Genomic DNA, 24237 nt, shown 5'->3' with positions numbered 1-24237 from the left:
AAACAGACAAGTCATCATCGTCATCATCAGCTAATGAGTCAACCCTCCCCTCTCTCGCTCTCTCTCTATATCTATATCTATATCTATATCTATATCTATAATATGTATTTCTATGCACGATTCGCTCTCTTGTTCAAGCCCTAATTTCTCGAGGGGACGACATTTCTATTCAAACATCAATTTTTTCTTTCATTTTCCGTCAAAGTTCCGTACTTTCCCTCCCCCCCCCCAAACCCTAGTTTCGAAAAAGCTCGACTTTAGCAGATTCAGTCTCGTTTAGGTTCTTGATTTTTGAGGTACACGTTTGATTTCGCTTGTGAATCGGTTGATTTTACGATTTGGGGCTGGGTTCTGCAGAATTTGTTCAGACTTTTAAATTTTATTGCAATTCAGTGGGTTTATTGTATTGGGTTTTGTAGGTTAATTATATTTATTGCTTTTTTTTTTTTTTTTTTTTTCTCTTCTTGCTGCTGTTTGATTTTGTCTTGCATTTCTCACTGAGTGAACTGTAACTGATTTAACTTGCATGGTTTGCTTCAAGGGAAGTGGTTCAATTAATGAATATATGCTATGGGGATTACACTAATTTGATCAATCAGCCACTGCCTGAAACTTTAGGATTAGAGTTTGAAATTATAATTTTTGATTGGGGAAACATTATATGTGTTAATATTTTTTATATACATGCCAAAAGATATATATATATATATATATATATATATATATATATATATATATATATATATATATATATATTTTGGTTAACTCATTAAAAAGGCAGTTTTTTTTTGTTGAGATATATTTAATGTTAGCTGAAAGATTGTAAATTTATGTCGATGACTGCGGGAAACACGCCATTCGATGTCATCCTGAAACATTTTGGCATGGGGTGGAAGGATTATTCGAAAAATGGATTGCAACTTCTCTGAAGTATCTATCCATACATTTGTTTGAATTGTAGTTGGAATAGGGTTTCAGCTCTTGTTGAACTGGTTTTAGTTGCTTTATGGCTTGGTTTGAATGGAAACCATATCAATTTCAAATATTTATTGTTGGGTTTCCTCTGGTTTGGCCAATAAATGGTAATCTGTACCCCTACTGGGCTTGAACTTTGATTTTAAAGTTTAATTTATTCTAGTAGTTTTGTTCTTATTAAACTAGTTGGAAAACTAGTCTTGTTTATTTTGGGGTTCTATTGTATTCTGCAGTATGTGTTAAAATTTCCAATGTCACTATCACCTGCTCTATATTTATCCATATCCCTTGATGTATTATTTTCGTTGTAACGTCCAGTATGTTGTACAGCAGGTCAGACCATAGGGAAACCATACGAGTGGTTCAGAATACTTGGTTCTAACTGGCTAAAGAACTAGCAGTGTAGACAAATGAATCTTACCGTTGAGGTTATAATAAATTTCTGTAACATTTGACAACTGGATTTTCCTTAAATTGCCTTCTGGATTTTCCTTAAATTGCCTTTTAGTTTAGTTTGACCTAATATTGTTTACTGTTGGCATTAGCCTTTATTACTCATGGTTTTGTTTTAACTTGGTTACCAATTTTTAGTGCAGTTTGACTTGCATAGCATCTTATAATTGGTCGATGCTGGAGGCAGTATGCCGGTATTAGTTGGGAGCAATGCAAAGGTATCATGGTGCCAGCTTCACTAGTGCAGTTAATAATAATACAATTGGTGGGGCATCAGCCAGGGATGCATCACGAGCAGATTCGTCTTCACTGCCTGCTAACTTCCCCCTGAATCAAAGGTAACACAATTGCCTTTCCTTATGTCTAGGTTTCATAATATCATCAGCATGCCCATGCATAACTCTTGATTGTATATTGAATGTCTGGTGTCAAAGATTGTTTGTCTATGTAAATGCTCTGTTGACAAGGTAATTGGTTAGACAACATTCACAAATATGTGAATTCTGTCAATGTTATGCAAATGATGTCACTATTACCTATGAAATTTCAATGCTTTTAGCTGGAACTGTCAAGAATTTCCTTGAGCCAACATCTTACAGTTAGTTACCATCTTGCTATCTCATGCCAATTGTGTGTTTTATCCAATGTTTCAAGTAACGGTTTGTGGTTGCCGAATGGTAACAGTGGTGGTAATGTGGTTGTGGGGTGTAATGGGTGTAATGTAACGATAGCCATGAATTTGAATTGTACATCTCACTGAATATGTAGAATTTGGTCAATGAGTTGGCTTTAAGTGTATGAATTTCTGTGGTACGTGATATAGGAAATATATGGTATGGTTGTAATGAAGGTTTTGTTTCCAAAACCGGGTTTCAATGACATTCTGAGTTCACCTTTTACTCTATATTATTAATTTTCACGTTTCACTTATGTCATTTGGAACATTGAAGAAGGTGGAGTTACAGAGGACAGGTGGAGGAATACAAAATTTGGATTTAAAAAATTCAAAGTGTCCCTTAAAAAGTTAACAAGAATAATTTGAAGTCTAACTCTAAGCAACAGCTTCCTTACCTTTCCTTTTCTTATGTAAGTGCTTCCTTTCTTTTTCTTTTCCCCTTGTTTTCTAACGCTTCTTGCGCTTGGCCCTTCCATCACATTCCATTAACCGTCTTCCCCCCTCATTCCACCCCTCTTTGCTTGCACATGATCCCCCATACATCTGAATCCTGCATGCACTTTCTTATGCCTCATATATCTTTAAAGGTCTGAATAATATTCACTTTGCTTGGTTTTCATTTTTTAAAAACAGTTTTCAGAAAATTCTACACTCTTATTTTCCGTATTTTTTTGTTTTTATTGAATTTTTTTAATATTTTATGCAAATTTTTTGCTTTTTAGACACACCTAACATAAATACACCTAAAAAGTAAAAAAATTGTAAAAAAAATCTTTTAAAAATTCACTAAATACCAAAAATACAAGAATTTAGTACATTTTTTGTATTTTTATGTATTTCTTAATTTTTTAAAATATTTTTTCACAATTTTTTTACTGTTTAGACACATCTAAGTAAGGTGCATCTAAAAAAGTAAAAAAAATGTTTAAAATTTTAAAAATATTCACTAAAAACAAAAAAACACGAAAATCAAAAAACTCAATTTTCAAAAAACTTAATTCAGAAAACTCAAACCAAACACAGTGTTCTTTTTTCTTTCTCTGTGGATTTCTTTTCATTTCATTATCTGTTTCTGGTGCATTTGTAGTTCAGAATGGGGTTGACTTCCTGCCTTGGTTACCTTCAATTTTGTGTAGGAATGTTTACATAGTGAGCTATGTACTTTGGTCACGTGGTATGCTAAGGGTAGGGCTTAATGTCATGGAGTTGTAATTTGTTTCGGTAATCCTATCTGTGAAAGTGATTTCTTCCAACAAATAGATGGTTGATGAATCGTCATATAGTAAAATGCTCAACTTGGCCCTTTCTCTAGGAAATTGTAGTTCTGATTTAATCAGCACCCCATAGAAGTTATTGTAGTGCTTGGCCTTTACTCTAAAAACCTCTATATATGAGGTTTAAGTTCTTTATTATTGATATTTCTTATTATACAGGTGAAAATTAATGAAACAAATTGGAGAGAATTTATTGGATTCCTGTATATATTTAGTATATGTAACATGCATGATTCGGATAGCAAAGGAATATTCAGGTTCAAAGGCCTAAAAAATGATAGTGAAGCGCATGCAGATTATAAGTGTATGCTGTAGTGTTTTTTTTCCCGGAGGGTGTGGGTGGGGTTGTATGAAAACGTCCCCCCTGTAATGTCCACTTTTGAGGGATTTACATGTTATGTGTGTTTTGCACCAAAAACCTATTCTGTGTAATTCCTTGTGTGCAGTGAACCATCATTGCTTCATATTCTAACGATTCTTTATAGAGGAACTTTGTTTTAGGTGATTTGCGGGACAAGGTATTACTAAATTGCTTACTAATCATTTATGGGGATATGATGTTTTAATATCCCTGTTCAACCAACTTGCCAATTATGGGAAAAAAAATTTCATGACTGCTTGTACTGTCAGAAATGATTGTTTTACTAAGTTATCATTTGTAGGATATTTATCACCTTGGCTGGATTCAAGATTGTTAAAATCAGGATCCTACAAAGGATCGTTTTGGGGGTTTACCGGATTTGATTGTAGGATCTGATCGAGAATCGTAAGATAAGATCCTAATAAAATGATGACAAAATGTAATAATTAGAGTGACCCAAAAAAGCCCAAAGAACCAGGAAAAAAAGAAAGATACAGAGAACAGAATAGAACAAGAATAGAACAAGAATAAGACGAAGAAGAAGAAGCAGCAGCAGCACAGCATGAAGTCGAATGAAGAAACAGAGTAAACGAATCTGTTAAAAAAATAAAATAATATGAAATAAATAATTAAAAAAAACATAGAGAATACAAAAAAGGAAGAGAAATCCAGAAAACTTCGAACAGAAAGTTTAAAAAAAATAGAGAAAGGAGGAGGAAGAAGATTCGAACAGAGAATGATAAAAAAAAAGAGGAGGAAGAAGAAGAAGAAGAAGAAGAAGAAGAAGGAGGAGGAGGAGGATGCTGGAAATCAGAGATTCAAAGCTTGAGAGCTATGAAGCACGGACACAGACATGGATACTACATATAGTAGTTTCAAAAAAATTGAGATACGGATACAGCAGGGGATGCGACGAATTATTATTATTTTTATTATATATATTTGCTATGTAGATTAATATTACATTACCAAATATCAAAATTAATAAAAATTAACATTAATTCAATATATATATATATATATATATATAAACCACTACATTTAAATAAATTAATAGATTATCCATATTTGAACATGTGTGTCCCCTACAAAAAAAAGAAAGAAAAATAAATAAATAAATGGTGTGTCCCTGCCGTGCCCCTTGCAAAAAAATAAAAATAAAATTAAAGGGACAAGCAATTTGGCATGTCCCGTATGTGTTCCCGGCGTGTCTGTCACTGCTACAGTGTCTTTTCTGAAGTGTCCGTGCTTCAGACCTTGAGAGTTCACAAGCAGCAGCAGCAGGTAGAAGAACCCTAGATGGTTTTGTCTTCAACCCTCTTTTCCAGAGCCGTAATAAATTTTTTTCCAAGATGGGAGACTAGTTTTTACTTTTTTTTGTCTTCAGATACACGTACACCTCTATTGTTTTACAGCTGGCAAGAAATTTGATTTATTATACAAGACCCAAATTTCAGATCGCACAAAATCGCAATCCCAAGACGATCCTACGATCACGTACAATCCCAATATAATCCTACAACGATCCTACCACAGACCCGATCCAAAGGCTGATCTAGATCACCCAAGGAAAATTGGATCATAAGATCATATGATCCCACCATCCAGATCGCGATTTTAACAACCTTGGATGGATTTAGCTGTTTGTCCTTGTAACTAACGGAAAAAATCTCTTCTCAGTTCAGGGAATTTATATATTTTGTGCTTTGGGAGTTGCATAGGACGGAGGTCATCCATGATTTTTTGAGAAATTCTTTTATAATGTTTTGTGATCCTATGTTCCTTTTGTGTTTTCTGCTTGGCACTGCCTGTTAGTAAGCACTTAGGCTGGAATAATGTCTTCCACATAGGATGCCCATTCTTATTTTGCCTTGGTTGCTATATGCTTTATTCATCCTGATTTTAACTTTTTTTTTTTAATATCTTGATTCTTGATGCCATGAATTATTGAGTATTGATAATATATTCAAAATTTAAAGATAAGTTTCTCAGTTTTAGTTTATATCGACTTGTGAGCTAAATTTTGATCCTGCAGGCGGCTGCCACAGCCAGCACCCTACAAATTGAGGTGTGATAAAGAGCCTTTGAATTCCCGGTAATTTCTGCAATTAAACAATTTCCTTATTTAATTTATTAGTTCTCAGTGCATGCCAGTTTTTCTTTTAGCCCAAGTAAGGACACTGCAGGAAATTTATAATTTAGCTTTTTGGCCCTTTCTAATATACTTTCTTTATGTTCTCAATTTTATTTGATCAAATAATGTATTAGAGAGGCTTTAGAACTTTCTGATTTTATGCTTGCATTTGACTTTGATTACAGAATGTTGCTTGTTATTGTTATGATCATCATCTCACCTTCGTGACTATCCGTTTTCAGACTTGGGCCACCTGATTTTCATCCACAGACTCCAAATTGCCCGGAGGAGACTCTAACCAGGGAATATGTGCAATCTGGATACAGGGAGACAGTTGAGGGACTTGAGGTGTGCTTTTGGAACCAACTGCTATTTCATTCTCTCTTTCTTCTTGTTCCTTTTCTTCGATTTTGAAATTTTATGTTCTGATGTTGCTAGTAGATATCAAAGCGCAAATCTAGCGGTCTGCTGGTCATGAAATGTTGTGTATATGCTGAAAATTTTTATCAGTGAATTTAACATATCTGAAGTCATTCTTGGTGAATGACTCTGATCAAGCCAGTTGGTATAGCAATTTTGGCATAGTATTAGCAACCATGATTTGTTGTGTTTGAACACAATGTTACATATCTCACAATGTAAATTGGCACTCAACACTTCTTTCTTCTCTTCTTGCTGTTAGAACTTGTCTATCATATCAATTTTGTCTTGTAATATAGACATCATTAAAACCACTTTGAGCAGCTTATCGTATTATTTTATGACAGGGAGTATCACATGATATTATGGCTGTTGTGGAAGCGTAATGCCATTCTTCTATCGTATCTGTTATATTTAGAATTGTATGGAGTAGATGAAGTGATGAGAAGGAAAGATAGAGAGACGAAGAAGAGAATAATTTGCTGAAAAGAGAGGCACACTGAAATTGGGGTTTTCCTCTCTTATCACATATAGGAAGATAAATACAAACTACTGAAAATCCTCAACGCAACTCAAATAAACACTCACCCTCAAGTTGGTGCATAGATATTTTTTATGCCCAACTTGCACGCAATAGGATGAAACACCTTACCACTCAGCCCCTTAATGAATATATCAACTCCTACTGCATATGCAATATCTGGCTTGGTATGAGAAAGATATATCAATCTACCTAGCAAGCCTTTGATATCTTCCCTTGTCTACATGAACCTCATCACAATTGATAGATGCTTATCCCCTTCTGTTTCACTGATTTATTTCCTTTTATACTTGAACTAGATGTATGTTACCTTGATTTGTTTGATGATGATGTCAACACATTTCATGGTCCTATTGTGTGTATGTGATGTAATTCATACCATTCTGATTGTCTTTCAATTATGCTTGAATGCCTTCTGCAGCAAGTACATTCACTTTTGGATTTCTTGTTGAAATTGTATATTTTTTCTTTTCAATTACAATTTCATTATGTTACATGCATGCCACTTGAATCATGTTAAACTTTTTGTATTATCGGCTTTGCAAGCACTGATTCTCACTGTAATGGCATGTTAAAGTTGGTTCAGATATTTTCGAGTTTACAATTTCAGGACATGCTTGCAATTGAAGTCTCAACTGTCGAGAACAGATAGAGTTTGATGTGCTGTGTAATTATAATTAGTATTCATTTTAAATCCACATTATGATGTATCCATCTCAACCTTTTGTGTTCTCTCTGCCAATTGCGATCTGACTAAATTTCACTTGCTGTGTTTCACAGGAAGCTAGGGAGATTTCATTATCTCAGGTTCAAACTTTTGCTAAGCCCATTATCCTAAAGTGCAAAGAGGTGAGACTCTTAAAGTATGAAGCTAGGATGGTTATTTCTTAATTGTTCTCATGGTTTGAAGGTTCACAGCTCTATTTAAGTCTGATCGTTTTCTCTTCTGCAGGCAATCAGAAAATGTCACAGGGCCATTAATGAATCTCGTGCTAAAAAGCGTAAGGTGATAAATTTTTCCTCTCTCTGTTTGATTTTGATGTTTGCTAATACTCTCGTGCATGAGTTATTTTTTGACATTCCCTCACTATTTTGGTGCCTCTTAACACGTGTATAATAGATGTATGTTTAATTGTATATGCATTTCCCCTATGTCAATATGATTCTGAGCTTCTGAAATTTCATTACGGAAATTTAATCTGGAAATATATTCAATGATGTAACAGGCGGGTCAAGTATATGGTGTGCCTCTTTCTGGTGTACTATTAACTAAACCTGGTGTCTTCCTCGAACAGAAGCCGTGTGGAGAAGACTTCCGGAGGAAATGGATTGAGGTTAGATTTTTTACTTTACTGTTAATTTCACTTAATTGAATAAAGAGTGTAAGAGGAGGACATTATAAGCACTTGAATGAGGGATGATTGAAGTTGAGTCGATGCACTGGCTTTATTGGTAGCCAATGTACCTAGTGATTGCGCATTGTCTGTGTTCCATGTGGTATATCAAACTGTTAATGCTAAATACATTGTTAAGTATGCATTTCTGAGTAATGTGGTGTGCATATGATTAATATTATGGTAAATAGAAAATTCTAACAGAGAGGCCAATCTTATTATTATTATTATTTTTTGATAAGTAAAATTTATTAATAAGAGTGCCTTAAAGGGTGGGAAACCTGTAACCCAAAGCCCAAGTCTATAAGCTATAGATCCATGGGACCATGGGCAATTACAAGTCACCAATAAACTGAACAAAAGATGAAACGAAAAAATGATAATCATCCCTCACCAACAGAACAATGATTTTTTCAAACCATGAATAGAAGAAAGTACAACATAAATGTTAATAGCGTAAGTAGAAATACTAAGAGGATAATAGTGTAAACGTTAACACGTCGGTTGATTATCTACTCAAAGGAAGAAGGGAAGTTAACAAAGAGAAGTTGAACGAAAAAAGATGGGGCTTGAAAATTTTGTAATTTGGTGAAGAGAAGAAAGTATAGGCCTCACGCATGTTTTACTTTGAATACTTGTATATTGGCTTGGAATGTTGTACTTCTCTGTGAATCACTCCATGTCACCTCACATGTTGTGGTGATACTTCTGTTGGTTGAGGGAGTCGAAGAGGCAAATTGTATCTCTTGGACATTCATTTCTCTTATTTTCTTTCCTCGTTAAGCTAAACAAGCCTGAAAAGGGAGTAGTTCTATGTATTTCTTTTTCTCACAGTTAGTTTGTTCATATGGAGGTGGGCAAATAGAGCCACAGATGATAGCTGACTCTTGCAACAACTTGTGGAGTGCATGATTCGGTCTTGGTACAATGGATTCTCTAAGTGGTGAAGATATTATGAAGATTGTAGTGTACCGACAAAGTATATATTTATGCTTAACTAATACCAAATTAAAGTAGGAGTGAGCTTGTTTGAAGCTGGAAAATACAGCCACTAACTCACATCTTTACAACATCCGGTGGGGTGCATAATTACGCAACCTTGATACAATGGTCAAAGTGTTGCGATGGTTTTCTATAGATTGTCGAGGTGTATCTTAAGATGTATTAAGTTAGTTAAGCTTAATTAATGCCAACTATGATCAAAGATTCGAAGGGTGACATGGCTTGGCAGCCAACATATTAGTGTTCCATCAATTACATTATAATTTTCCCCTTAAATTTTTATTTTGTCCATGTGCGTCATATCTCCACACAATAGAGATATTCTATTCTCATTGTTTAGTCAATCCTTAAATATTGGAAGTCATAATTTGAGGATGTTCCATAGAACGATTCCTTTTTGTTGAGTTTGTTTGATTCAATGATTGACCGGAAGAGCTCAGGCATGGTCGCCTGGATGGAGAAGTTTCTACTTGGAGGAGGCTTGGCCGGAATTTTCTATTGATATATTTGTTATTAAACTTCAACTGCAGCTGGGTGAGCCTTCACTTTTTGGTTCCCATACATCAAGTGTATTATCATGATTGGCAAACTTTATGGTATTTCTTTTGAATCCACTATGGAGAGTGTCTTTCTATTTGAGAATGGAAAGTATTCACTTGTTCTGAAACTGTTTTTGTAGTTTGGGATAAATTCAACTATTGCCTGTTCTATGGTGTTTGTAAATTGTATATTCTACCAGGAGTTTATTTATTAAATTATACTAGTCAACTCCTCTTGATTGGGACACAAGGCTTGGTTTGGTTTATACTAAGTCAATCCCAAATCGTTAGTCCTTTCCAATTTGGGATGTCCCAAAATTTAGTCCTATTTGAAAGGTCAAATCGTAAGTTTTTCAAAAAAATTTCAAATCTACCCTTTAAAAATGGTTACAAATATACTTAAAAGTAGGGAGTAAAAGGGCAATGTTGGAAATCAATGTTTTTTATATGAACTTGAGGCATTAATTGCATGTTCCCTTAGAAAGGTGGAACTCCTAAATGGTAATAACATTTTGGGTTGAAGTGGCTCATATCTCAAATAAAGACTGTTGGTTTGCGAAGTCTTCGTGAGTTGATCCATAACAAACTGACTCAAATCTCCTCTGGACTACTGATACCAAGGGTGGAGAATCTTTTTTGGAATATTTTCTGTATTTGTTAGAGTTTTCTATAACAGTGTGTGTTGAAAGTTGTATTACAGAAGGTTCCAAGGGGACACAACCGTTATACGATCAAATTAAAAGACAAAGACATCTCTTTGATTATTTAACTGTCTTTCTTCTGTCAATTCATTTCTTTTGACTAGTATCTTCTCCTAATTATGCATTAATAGCTTCTGAATGTATTTTTCTATTTCTATGTTTTGGACTCCTTTCTGGTTCATTTCAGTTTCCCTTGGGGGAGGTCAGATTGCTGTATGGTATGCCACTAATTCATTTACTGTTTGCTAAACATGAACATGATCTGAGGAGAACCGATTTGCTTATTGAGCTAAACACTCATCCTCTATTGCCCCTACTTGCTTCACGTCAACCGGATAAGGTTCAATTAGTGTCTGTTTAATTTGACCCCAGCATAAGCCCATCCCTTCGACCCCAACCTCCTGTTGCAGGGGTACTGGTATGAATTGAGCAATCACCTGCAATTACCTGCTCTTGTTTGGGTGTGCCTTATTGTGGTTAATATTTTAACCAATTTCTAAGTGTTGGATTTGAAATTTAATGACTTTTAACATCCTTCCAGGGTTTATCACAACCCCATAAGCGTTTGCGTTCTTTGGCCGATCATGTTCCTCATGGCTATAGGAAGAAATCCCTTATTGAAGTTCTTATCAGGAATAATGTTCCGCTACTGAGGGCAACTTGGTTTATTAAAGTAACTTATCTTACTCAGGTATGAATATTTTGATCACTGGTAATAATATTGGTTATTTTTCACTTTCACTTGGTTATTCTTTATATTGGAAGGTAGTAGATTATGGTTTCATCTTGCAGGTTCGGCCCGGAGACAAGACTCAGTTTTCCCGCACAGAGCTGTGGACAAAAGATGTTATTGATTACTTGCAGTGTCTTCTTGATGAGTTTGTTTCTAGAAATGCTTCTTATTCAAATAGTCATGTTAGGGATAGGTCACCACAGATGGGCTATGGTGGGTCGATGCAGCACAAGAGTGATCCTGCATCAGCAATCCTTGATGGTGAGGAGCCTTCTTTACATTTTAAATGGTGGTATGTGGTGCGGATTTTACAGTGGCACCATGCAGAAGGGATGCTTCTTCCTTCGCTCATCATTGATTGGGTTCTCAATCAACTGCAGGTACTTTAAGTAATTTTTTAGACCCATTCATTTGCAATAAGTCATAAAATAAGTTTTTTGCAGGGGAAGTATATATGCGTCTATTAATTTTTTGGGACTTAAATGTCATATTTTGCTTTCTGCAGGAAAAAGATTTGCTTGGGATTTTGCAGTTGCTGTTGCCTATTCTACATGGCGTTATAGAAACTGTTGTCTTATCTCAGACGTATGTACGTACTGTTGTGGGATTGGCTGTTCGTTTCATTCAGGAACCTTCTCCAGGTGGTTCTGATCTTGTAGATAATTCGCGGAGGACATACACTATGTCTACTCTGGCTGAGATGCTTCGGTACATGATACTGGCCGTGCCTGATACTTTTGTTGCTTTGGATTGCTTTCCTTTGCCACCTTGTGTAGTATCTAATGTGTTGACTGATGGGAATTTTTTGTCAAAGACATCTGATGGTGCTGCAAAGATGAATAGTGGTTCTGTAGAAGTTAGTAGTCTGCTTAAAGATAAAGGGCTTGAACCTCAATGTCAATCCTTATCCATTGATCGGGTTGTTTCATCAATTCGGAAACGTGCAGATAAGCTTGCTATGGCTGCAAGGCCTGGCTATCCAGGTCGCAATGTAGCGAAAGCAATACAGGAGTTGGATAAGGCACTTATAGAGGGAGATGTGAGAAGGGCGTGTAGTTTCCTCTTTGAAGATCTTTGTGATGGAGCTGTTGATGAAGGTTGGATGGCAGAAGTCAGCTCATGCTTGAGATCATCTTTGAAGTGGATTGGAATGGTGAGCTTGCCATTTGTTTGTTCCGTGTTTTTCCTTTGTGAGTGGGCAACTTGTGATTTTCGGGATTTTCGTACTGCTCCGCCTAGTGGCATGAAGTTCTCTGGTAGAAAAGATTTTTCTCAAGTGTACCTTGCAACTCAGATTTTAAAGCTAAAGATAAAAGACATGCAAAATTCACTTCGGCGCAAGAGCAGCAGCTTTGCGAGAGGTTCCAGTCAGCTGAATAACCCTTCTGTTAGGAATTTTGTGGGTATTAATGAACATAAAAGTAATTCTAGGAGTGTGGTTAGAAAAAAAGAGCTGTCAAATATTTTTGAAAGCCCAGGTCCATTACATGATATTATAGTATGCTGGATTGATCAACATGAAGTTCAAAATGGGGAAGGTTTCAAGCGCCTTGAACTCCTCATTATTGAACTCACTCGTTGTGGCATTTTTTACCCTCAGGCATATGTGAGACAACTGATTGTTAGTGGAATTATGGATAGCAGTGGACTTCTGGTTGATGTGGACAGACGGAAGAGGCACTATAAAATCTTGAAGCAGTTGCCTGGGCTCTATGTCCGTGATGTTTTGGAGGAGGCACAAATCACTGACATGCCAGTGCTTTTGGAGGTCATGAATGTTTATTCAAATGAACGGCGCCTTCTGCTTCACGGGCTTATTGATCATCATAAAAATCCGAAGAGTGCAAATAGTTCATCTCGGAAACAAAAGCGTCATCTTGGCTCAGGTGGGGATGGTGCTTCTCCCCCTTTTGTTGATCAGTGGAGAACTAATTCGGCATCATCCAGTCTGTCTGGTAAAAGTTTCAATAGAGTTGCTGGTGTAGAAGAGCTAAAGGCTGCTATTTTAGTATTATTGCAGCTCCCAAATTCTTCTTCTACTACATCCACTGATACTGGAATTGATGAGTCTCAAGGGAGTGTTAAGAGGTTTGTTGGGTCAACTAGCAACAAAACCGATATGGGAGAAGGCACACCTGGGTGTGAAGAATGTAGAAAGGCAAAGAGACAAAAGTTAAGTGAGGAGAGGAGCTCATACCTTCAAGGGCATTCACCAAATCCATTGGATAATGAAGAAACCTGGTGGGCGAGGAAGGGTGTAAAATACTTTGAGGACTTGAAAACTGATCCGCCAGTTAAGCCAGCCAAGCAGGCTACAAGAGGCAGGCAAAAAATTGTGCGTAAAACTCAAAGTCTTGCTCAGTTAGCGGCTGCTAGAATTGAAGGTAGCCAGGGAGCATCCACGAGCCATGTTTGTGATAGTAGGGTAAGCTGCCCTCACCACAGAACTGGTTTTGACAAAGAAGATCCAAAATCAATGGATGAGAGCAGAACAACCCACTCTGGAGATATTGTTTCAGTTGGAAAAACTTTAAAGAGGCTGCGGTTTGTGGAGAAGAAGGTTATCACAGTTTGGTTGGTAACTCTGGTTACACAACTTGTTGAAGAGAATGAAAAGGCTGCTGCCAAGGTTGGCCAGTATGGTAGGCCTTTTCCTTCTGTTGATGACAAAAGCTCTGTACGGTGGAAGCTTGGTGAAGATGAATTATCTGCTATTTTGTACTTGATGGACGCTTCTAATGATTTAGTTTCAGCAGCCAGATTTCTTCTTTGGTTGTTGCCAAAGGTTCTCAGTGGCCCCAATTGTACATTTCATGGCGGGAGGAACTTTCTCATGCTGCCAAGAAATGTTGGAAGCCATGCGTGTGAAGTAGGGGAGGCATTTCTTTTATCATCTATTCGGAGGTGCACTCACAATTCTGTTTACGTTGATAGTTTCTGTTTGTAATTTGGCCATTGTGTTTGTTGGTTCTTGCGTGTCTGCTTGTGTATTGTTTATTGTTTTTGTTGTGAAGTCAATGGAATTATGCAACATTCATGTCTTGTAGCTCACATTGCTGCCATTTTTTAATTGAAATTTCTTCTTGGCACCTATTTTGAAAAAATAATGGTATGTGCTTGCATGTAATGCCTCCGATGAATTCTCTATTATTCTGAAATCCTCTTGAAGAAATAAGTAAAATATATGAAATGAAGAGGGAAAACTCTCTTTCTCATATTTGTTCACCTCCATATTGTAAGAAGGTTTGTAATGTAAAACACAGTTAATGAAACTTTGGTGACTCAATTGTTATGACCTGTCTCTGACTCTACTGAGTTCTGTGAGTTCCAAGCTGTAGGAGCAGTTTAATTGAAGTGATGTCATTTAGATTGCTTGTACTTCTGTTAATTTTTTTGGATAGCTTTGTATAATCTTAAGATTTTAGGCTTGCAATTGTGTTATCTGAATAATTTTTGTGGCATTTCAAGGACTAATTTCAGTTGAATGTCATCTGTCTTAAATCGGCTATTAATTCTTCATATTGATGGTGGATATTGTTTCAGAAATTTCTGACCTTTAGATTAGTTCCTTGTCCCTGTTTTCTTTTGGCGCATGGAGAGTACATAAGAGGAAGAAAAAGTTATCTATTTTCACTGTTGGTGCCTGTGAAAGAATTGAAGCTTAGGTTTGCAGCCATGTCTTTTTGGAATGGGAATAATATAATGTTGTGGCCTCAAACTACACAGCCACTTCTGTGCATTTGTTGAGCATAAAACAGCAATTTTTTGTTTTCTAGAGTTTCCTCATTTTGCGACTCCAGACACCATAGTACTTCCTTCTATTCTTTCTTTAAATTATTAATTTTATTTTACTATGATATGATTTGTTATAGTATTGTTTGCAGGATACAGTTTTTTATTCCGTATACAATTTGAGTCACCTTTACTCTTCTGTAAATAATGCTGTTTTCATGGGCGAACTCTTTAGTTTATAGTCTTACTCCATAATTTGGATTGCATATATTTAAGCTCTTGCATAATATCTGATGATGCATTTGCAAGTTTAGCTCACCATGTTTCACTAACTATGGGGTTTGGTTCAGGTATGAAAATATACTTGTTGCTACTGGTCTTCTTCCTGAAACTTTGTCGGCAATGATGCATCGTGTGGCCACTATTATGGCCTCTAATGGAAGAGTTTCAGGTTCAGCAGCCCTAGTTTATGCAAGGTACCTGCTGAAGAAATACAGTAGTGTAGCTAGTGTTGTTGAATGGGAGAAGAACTTCAAGGCAACAAGTGATAAAAAACTTATTCCTGAACTTGAATCTGGAAGATCACTTGATGGAGAGTTTGTGTTGCCACTTGGAGTTCCAGCTGGAGTTGAAGATATTGATGATTTTCTACGGCAAAAGATAAGTGGTGTCCGAGTTTCTAGAGTGGGTATGAGCATGAGAGAAACAGTACAAAGACATGTTGAAGAAGCTTCAAAGGGTTTCCATGGCAAAGAGAGAAAACTACTTGCAGCTAGTACAATCAAAGGCCCGTCCCTCGAGAAAGGCGATGATGGGTATCAAATTGCACAACAAATAGTAATAAGCCTAATGGAGTGCATAAGGCAAACTGGTGGTGCCGCTCAAGAAGGGGACCCCTCTTTGGTGTCCTCTGCTGTTTCTGCAATTGTCAGTAGCATTGGTCCAGCTGTAGCAACAATTCTTGATTTACCATCTAGTGGCAATCCTACAACTTTTCTGTCTACTGGTGGTTTATTTACATTTGCTCGTCGAATTTTACGTATTCATATTACTTGCCTATGCCTCCTTAAGGAAGCACTTGGAGAGCGTCAAAGTCGTGTATTTGAGATAGCTCTTGCAACAGAAGCCTTTTCAGCCCTTGCTCAGGCTTTGGCTTCTGGAAAGGCTTCTCGTGGTCAGTTTCAACTGTCTTCTGAAGCTCATGATTCCAGTGCAAACTTGTCAAACGAAACAATGAATAGTTCTACAAAAGTAGTTTTTGGAAGGTCTGCAAAACTTACAGCTGCTGTTTCTGCACTTGTTGTTGGGGCAATTCTTCAAGGTGTTGCTAGCCTGGAGAGAATGGTGACTGTTTTCAGATTAAAGGAAAGGTTGGATGTGATTCAGTTTGTAAGGAGTACAAGATCCAATTCTAATGGGAATGCACGTTCAGTTGGGGCATTTAAGGTTGATAACTTGGTTGAAGTCCCTGTTCATTGGTTTAGAGTGCTTGTTGGGAACTGCAGATCAGTTTCTGAAGGATTAATTGTGGAGCTTCTAGGTGAAGCATCTATAGTAGCTCTATCCAGAATGCAAAGAACACTCCCTGTTAGCCTGGTTTTTCCACCTGCCTATTCCATATTTGCTTTTGTTATATGGAGGCAATTCATCTTTAACACTAGCAGTGTAAGCCGTGAAGATGTCCATCAGGTGTATCAATCTTTGACATTGGCAATAGGCGATGCCATAAAGCACCTCCCTTTTCGAGATGTCTGTCTGAGAGACACTCGCGGTTTATATGATCTTGTTGCTGCAGATACCACAGATTCGGAGTTTGCTGCAATGCTAGAAGTGAATGGTCCAGACATGCATTTGAAAGCAATGATGGCCTTTGTTCCTCTACGTGCAAGGCTTTTTCTAGATGCCATTATTGATTGTAAAATGCCACACTCCATGGTTTCACAGGATGATGGGAAACGGGTCTCAGGGCATGGTGAGTCAGGTGTCCAGTATGCAGAAAGTGAGACAAAGCTTCTGGACAAGCTGGTACATGTTTTAGATACATTGCAACCTGCAAAATTTCATTGGCAGTGGGTTGAGCTCAGGCTTCTTTTGAATGAGCAATCCTTGATTGAAAAACTGGAGTCCCATGATACCTCCTTATCGGAGGCTATACACGCTGCCTCCCCAAATCCTGAAAAAGCAGCGGCTTCTGAGAATGAAAACAATTTCATTCAAATCATCCTCACAAGATTGCTGGTAAGGCCTGATGCTGCTCCTCTTTTTTCAGAGGTCATACATCTTTTTGGGAGGTCACTTGAAGATTCTATGCTATTGCAAGCCAAATGGTTTCTTAATGGCCATGATGTTCTTTTTGGAAGAAAATCCATTAGGCAACGCCTTATTAATATTGCTGAGAATAAATTCCTGTCAACTAAAGTCCAGTTTCGGAAGCCTTGGGGCTGGTGTTTTTCTTCTTCGGATCTCGTGACCAGCAAGGGAGACATGCGGAATTTTGAAGCCAGTTCTCTTGAAGAAGGAGAGGTTGTTGAAGAAGGGACTGAATTAAAAAGGTTGGGAAGAGGACCCACTCAAGCATTGGATGTCGAAGGCATTAATATCTGTCAGCAACATGTAACTGAGAGGGCTCTAATTGAATTAGTTCTCTCTTGCATTGATCAATGCTCTGATGACTCACGCAATACCTTCGCAAATGATATGATCAAGCAGATGAGTATTATTGAGCAACAAATAAACACAGTTACTCGTGGAGCAAACAAGCAGGGTGGAGCAGTTAATTCTGGAATTGAAGTTACGGGGATTAAAAGCAGTACTCGCAAAGGCATGAAAGGGGGCAGTCCTGGTTTAGCTAGACGATCAACAGCAACTGCTGATACTGTACCACCTTCCCCTGCAGCATTGCGAGTTTCCATGTCATTGCGTTTGCAGTTTCTCCTCAGACTGCTACCAATCATCTGTGCTGATGGGTAATTTTGCATTTTAATTACTGAACCTCAGTTATTGCAATTTATTATGTTCCAGGAACAGCTTTTGAGTTTTACTTGCTGTACCTGTTGCCTGAAAGGTTTTTGCCCCCCTGTTTGGCAGAGTTTTCAGGACTTGTTTTTTGATTTTTTTTTTGGGTTGAAAAATTAGAAACTAATTTGATAAAAATTAACACTGCAAAAGATATTTTTAAATTAGAAAAAAAAAAAAGAAGAGAAGAGACCCTTGTGAAAATACTCTGTGTTTTTTATTTTTTGAATTTTTTTCACCAAATTAGTTTTTGAAAAAAAATCAGAAAACACTCTGCTAACTCAATCAAACATGTACTTTCACTTTGTTCCATCCATCCATTAAAATTGAGGGTTGCTTTTACTAATGGTAGGAAAGAAGTCCCATCAATTGATTGTATTCTTGTTGCTATTTCTTATGTAGTTTTATTTTTGTATATTGGTGTTCTCAGGGAGCCTTCAGTTCGTAACATGAGGCACATGCTTGCCTCAGTAATACTGCGCCTCCTTGGAAGTAGGGTTGTGCATGAGGATGTAGACCAGTTCTTTTTTCCAACAAACAGTTCTTTCTTAAAGAGGGATGTGGGATTGTCAATGGAAGCCTTCGCTGCTTCTGCTGTAGATTTATCTGGTGAAAGTCTCTTTGATCGCTTACTGTTAGTGCTGCATGGATTGTTGAGCAGCTGCCGGCCAAGTTGGCTGAAGTCAAGGAAGGAGTTTCCTGCGTTTGATAATGAGGTGGCAGAGAGTTTGCAGGTATGATTTTTATTAACCTTAAATCCTTAATTTTTAATGCTTTGGTTTTGATGGACAATGCAGCTAGGAGGGAGTTTTGAATAAGGGGTTGGCCACTGAATCCTCAATACGAGTTTAAAAAGTACCCAACAAGAACAATTGAACATTTTACACTTCATTTGTCTACTTACACTTCATTTATCCATAGCTTGTGTTACACGGACTCTTCTATTCTCCCAGCGTACCTTTGTCCATCAATACTATCTATCTATACTATTATATAAAGCAAAGGCTAGAGTTGGTGTCTTAAAGCCTTTGCTTTTCTAAATGCCAAGTAGCATTTCATATTCCTAAGATACCCTTCACCACTGGTTAAAATCCACCCATAATCTCATAACCACTTGGAAGTTAATCAACAAAATAACTGTTGCATAGATTTTAAATTTTTATTTATTGACAGATTACAAAAATAAAATTCTATGTTATTTATTTATATAATACTCAAATATTTATATCACACGCATTTGCATGAGTAGAAAACGCTAGTTAGGTATATATACTGATCTCTCGTGTCAAAAGATTATATAATAGAATAATATATTTAAATGTTTTGGACGGATGTGTCTTCGTACCATACCTAACTTTGGGATACATATCCCTACATTCTAAGATTAAGGCAATGTTTTGGTACACAGGAACAGAATGAAGTGAGTACATAATGAGAGTGAGAATGGAATGGAATGTCCCATTCACATTCCACTGCTTGCTTGCCAATATGGAATGGTGTGTAAATGGATTAACCATTTCCATTTGCATGTTTGGTTACACTTGTTGAGCTGCTGGAATGACATAAAAATTTAAGACTAGCATAATAAAAATGCCGTAGTGAAGAAATTAGTGGCTGCTTTGCTGTATAAAATCCAACGCTTAGAGACCAAGGTTCATTGGCATGCATAGCTAGTACAAAATGTCTCAATGATTTTTTTATTTTATTTCAGCATTTTAATTTTAAAATACTGCGCTGAAAGTGAATTATGCAAATCAGATTAACAATTCTTATTTGCTCAAGCAATTGCTGCCATTGACCTCTGATTGTGCGTGCCATTTTTAGAGAGAGAAAGAGGAGGTGAGAGAGAGGTAGTTGAAAGATGGTAGCTCATGGTGGTGGGTCTTGGGGTTAGAGAAAGAAAGATGGTGAACATGATGGTAATAGTGGTTCCGGAGGTGATGACAAGGACATGGGACACGACACGGACATGCGGACACACAAATTTTCAAAAAAAGGGGGACACGACACGTTGGGGACACGTTTAATATATATAATTTTATTTATTTATTATATATCTAAAATTTTAAAAAAAAATATTAGTTCCTATAAAATTACAATAATAATAAAATTAATAAACGCATTACTTAAATTTTTTTAATAAAAATTGATTTTTTTCAAATAAAAATATATTTTTTTATTTATAAATTTTAATAAAAGCATGGATGTAAATAATAAAATAAAAGAAAATAAGGGAAGGAAAAGAGACACATCAGGAAAAAAAAAAAAAAACAGGAGGGGAGAGAAAAAAAGGAAAGGGAGATAGAGGAGACAGAAAAGGGAGAGAAACAGAAAAAGCGACGAGAGATAGAATAAACGAAATCAGAAGAGAAGAAGAAGAAGATAGAAGAACAGAGAAGACCAAGTTGAAACAAGTTAGGGTTGGTTCTCTCTTTCCCTCGATCTGTTTCTCTCTCTTTCCCTCGATCTCTTCCCTCGATCTGTCCCTCTCTTTCCTTCGATCTGTCTCTCTTTCTATCTCTCTCTTCCCTCAATCTATTTCCCTCTCTCCCCTCAATCTGTCCCTGGCTTTCTCTCTTTCTCCTCTCCAACAGGTCTAGGGCTTTTTCAATCAACTTGTGTGTCTGAAACGTGTCATCACGTGTCCACCGCGTGTCCGACTGGAAAAATTCCATAAAAAAGAAAGGGACACGTAAGGGAGAGTTTCGAACACGTGTCCACAGTGTGTCCGACACTCGTACGCAAGCCTCAGAGACGTGTCCGTGCTTCATAGCTGGCTCCTAGTAGGTCCAGAATAAACTAATATGAAATTTAATGTAACACTAATGAACAGAGTCAATAGGAGATTGGGGTGGGGTTGCCCCTTGGCTCAAGTTGGCAGAGTTGCTACTGTGCTCTGAGGTTGTGGCATGTTTAACATCTTAAGTGGGGTTTATACTCGACAGAACAGAATTGTGTAAAAGGATTCAAGAAGCCGATCCCACTTGAGTGGGACACAAGGCATAGTTTGGTTTAGTTAAGTTTATTTGTTGAAATGTCACGCAAGCTAGTGTGAATTACTTTTCTTGGGAGGTTTACTAACCTAATTATTATTAATCCATCTGAGTACAGTAGGCTATTGTTGATGTTATGCCTTTAAAGTTATTTATCAAAAAACAAAAAATGTTATGCTTTTAAAGTTCAAAAAAAAAAGAAAAAAGAAAAAAGAAAAAAGAAAAAAGAAAAATAAATAAAAAACTTGGTTCTTGAAGAATACTGTAAACTGGATGGTGTTTTAGGATGTACATGTAAGAAGCCTTTTGTGTGTGTGTGTGTGTGCCCTTTCTTTCTTTCTTTCTTTCTTTAACTTGTTTAAATTTATTCATCGATCTTCTCTGGTCAAGGAATCATTGAATTGTGACTCTGCACATTACTGTTAATGGATGCAGAATGACTTGGATCGAATGCTCTTGCCTGACTCAATTCGGTGGCGTATCCAAGCTGCAATGCCTATTCTTTTCCCGTCTTTTAGGTATTCCATCTCTTGCCAGCCGCCATCTGTCTCCTCAGCTGCCCTCACTTCACTTCAACCCATCATTGCAGCATCTGGGTCACATACTGGAAATTCAAACTTACCCCCAAGGAATCAAGTTTCTTCGACAAGATCTGCTACTTCTGTATCTGAAAAAACGAAGCCATTGCCATCATCGCAACTCGACATGGATATAGAATTAGACCCATGGACACTCTTGGAGGACGGAGCCGGATCGGGCCCATCTTCAGCTAATGCTGCCGGTGTTGGTAGCAGCGACAATGGTAATCTAAAAGCATCCAGCTGGCTCAAGGGGGCTGTGAGGGTGAGGCGCACGGACCTCACATATATTGGTGTTGTGGATGATGACAGCTGATTATAAATTGATTTCATTCTTGATTTGCCTCCATGCCCCTAAGTTAATCGTTGTTATTTTGCTTGCACACCATTGGTATTCGTATCAAGATTGCCATTTGGTGGTCAAAAGGAGCTATGGGAAGAGGTTCTTTTGAGCTTCCGTTCACCTTTTGGGAAAGAGAGATGATGTTTCTCCTAAAGCAGCTCATTCAACCAGGTCTCGGGGCCCAGATTTACTACTAACCCTTCTTGTTGCTTCTCCTTTCTGAGCCGTGAAAGTTACATGGTGAGGTTTGGAGGGTTTGTTGTATATATAGAGATAATTGTTTCAATTGAGGTGAGTAAAATTTCTCAAGAATGAGCTTTATAGCTTGTTTTGTGCTCTCATCATTGTCTTGTTACATCTTCCCAATTGAGCTGATTCAAAATATGTCGACAACTATTTGTAGCTGTTTAATGTTATTCAAATCTCTCTCTCTAGTGTGTGTGTGTGTGTGTGTGTGAGACATATACATACATCTTAAAAGGCTTGTTTGCTTGGAATCTGGTATATTTGTAAGTTCTGTCTAGATTTGGATTTGTTTCAAATTTTGATTGGTTTTCACATTTAGATTTTTTATTAGACTTTTGATAAAAGCATGCTTGTAAGTGTACTAGAACAAACTAATTAGGAAAAGTCTGCTAATCCGATTTACCCATCCAGAATTTTCTGGGTAGGTGATTGTGTGGTGGATTATTAAATTTATGTGGTGTGGGATCCATATATAGAATAAATTTGAATCACAAGATAATAATTTTAGGTAATTCCTGGATAGTAAAGTCTTGATTTGTAGTATTACTGTTATCATTATGTATGTTAAATTAGGGCAAACTTTTTTTTTTTCCTTCTCTACCTTGTGTATCTGTTCTTGGCTGCTGAACAGTAGGGACAAAGCTTCTAAAATTTGTGTTGTCTATTTTATTTATTTATTTCTCCTAAAATTTCTGTTGTCGATTTTATTTATTTATTTTGTGCGCGTGTTGAATTCTTAGATGTTTGGAGCACCTGTCGTTTTGGTGGGTATGTAAGAGTTGCTATTTCAGATTTAAAGGAAATGAAATTTTGGTGAAAAATGTGAATTTCTTTTACTTGTCCAACTATTGCAAGAACTTTGATTATATCTGTTTTAAAAAGTTTGTGTTGTTCGTGTGTACTGGTATTTGTCATTGTGGTTGTGGTTCAAAGATCCAAATTGTTTATTTATTTATTAGGATGTGTTTGGATGATGGATTTGAATAGGGGTTTGGAAAGGAAAATTGGAATGGTAAAAAAGTTTAGCTTGTATTTCATTCTCATTTTTCTTATGTTTTTTCTTATCCTTTTCAAATTCTTACTTAAATATGTAATCCAAACACAATGTTAATCTATGTATGCCGCATGTTTGCAAAGCAATTTAATATACTTCAATTGGTTTTCCATTGATTTTATTTTACGACTTATAAAAAAATATTGTTTTGAAGTTTGCAAAGCAATTTAATAAGCTTCAATTGGTTTTCCATTGTTTTTATTTTACAACTTAATACAAAAAATATATTTTAGAAAAAATATATTACAAAGAAAAAAGATTTTAGTTGAAATGTGACAACAATAAACATGTATGGGACTAGCTTGACACTGAAACTAGTGCCACATAGGTTGTGAAAAATGATACACTTGTATCAAAATGGAGAATTTAGTGATTTAAAGTGATCATAATTTTTTAAATATATTTTTTTAAAGTTTGTTGTGTTAGGAAAAAAAATCATATTTAATTAACTAATATTTTGAGGGAAAAGAGTTTTTGTGTGATCAAATAAGGGTAAAATAGTGTTAATTTATTATTAATTGGGACTATCAATAGATCTTAATAGTTAAATTTGGTTCTCATCAAGTCCCATAGAAAATAAGTCCTAGTAAAAATCATTGTTAAAAATAATTTTTTATGATGATTTTTTACATATGTTGATAGAAATTGACAATTAATGATTTTTTTTGGTCAAGATTTTTATAAATTGTCACTAAAACCTACAACTAGTGACGTTTTTCTGTGGCGAATTTTTCAAATTGTCACTGAAAGTTAAAAATTAGTGACTTTTTTGTGACAATATTTTTAAACTATTGCTAAAATTTATAATTAGTGATTTTTTTTATGACAAAATTTTCAAATTTAACAAGTAGTGACTTTTTTTAATAGTGTTTGATGAAAAAAGCTATTAATTATCATAAGACCTATTAAACAATAAGTCTACATATTATAACATACACGTAAAATCCCCGTTACTAATTTACAAATATATCCTATTGAATGTCTAACTATTTATATAGAATTGATTTACCTCTGTCATATCACATTTTAGAACACATAACATACTATATTTTCATTTCTATTCACTTATATCA

The 24237-nt window shown here is 36.3% G+C and overlaps 1 protein-coding gene across 10 annotated transcripts; it reads left to right on the top strand.

Annotated features, from left to right (window-relative positions):
• LOC114321936 (mediator of RNA polymerase II transcription subunit 12) lies at nucleotides 1-22298 on the top strand. Of its 10 annotated transcripts, none has more exons than XM_028269166.2 (14): nucleotides 1-296; nucleotides 1309-1403; nucleotides 1572-1766; nucleotides 5775-5834; nucleotides 6116-6221; nucleotides 7615-7683; nucleotides 7787-7840; nucleotides 8061-8168; nucleotides 11012-11161; nucleotides 11263-11583; nucleotides 11709-14107; nucleotides 15286-17901; nucleotides 18381-18684; nucleotides 21379-22298. In XM_028269166.2, the coding sequence occupies exons 3-14, from the start codon at nucleotides 1639-1641 to the stop codon at nucleotides 21835-21837; spliced, it is 6774 nt and encodes a 2257-aa protein (XP_028124967.2). In that variant the 5' UTR covers nucleotides 1-296; nucleotides 1309-1403; nucleotides 1572-1638; the 3' UTR covers nucleotides 21838-22298. The 10 variants fall into 10 exon arrangements, with proteins under 10 accessions (XP_028124967.2, XP_028124966.2, XP_028124968.2 ...); XM_028269165.2 differs by having other exon boundaries at nucleotides 1306-1403; XM_028269167.2 differs by having other exon boundaries at nucleotides 1306-1403; nucleotides 1567-1766.
• The last annotated feature ends 1939 nt before the right edge of the window (nucleotides 22299-24237 follow it).

Source organism: Camellia sinensis, chromosome 2, assembly GCF_055761805.1.
Source record: "Camellia sinensis isolate YWXY chromosome 2, ASM5576180v1, whole genome shotgun sequence".
NCBI lineage: Eukaryota > Viridiplantae > Streptophyta > Magnoliopsida > Ericales > Theaceae > Camellia > Camellia sinensis.
The sequence above is the reverse complement of the archived record's forward strand: the minus strand, read 5'-3'. Positions and strand labels throughout refer to the sequence as shown.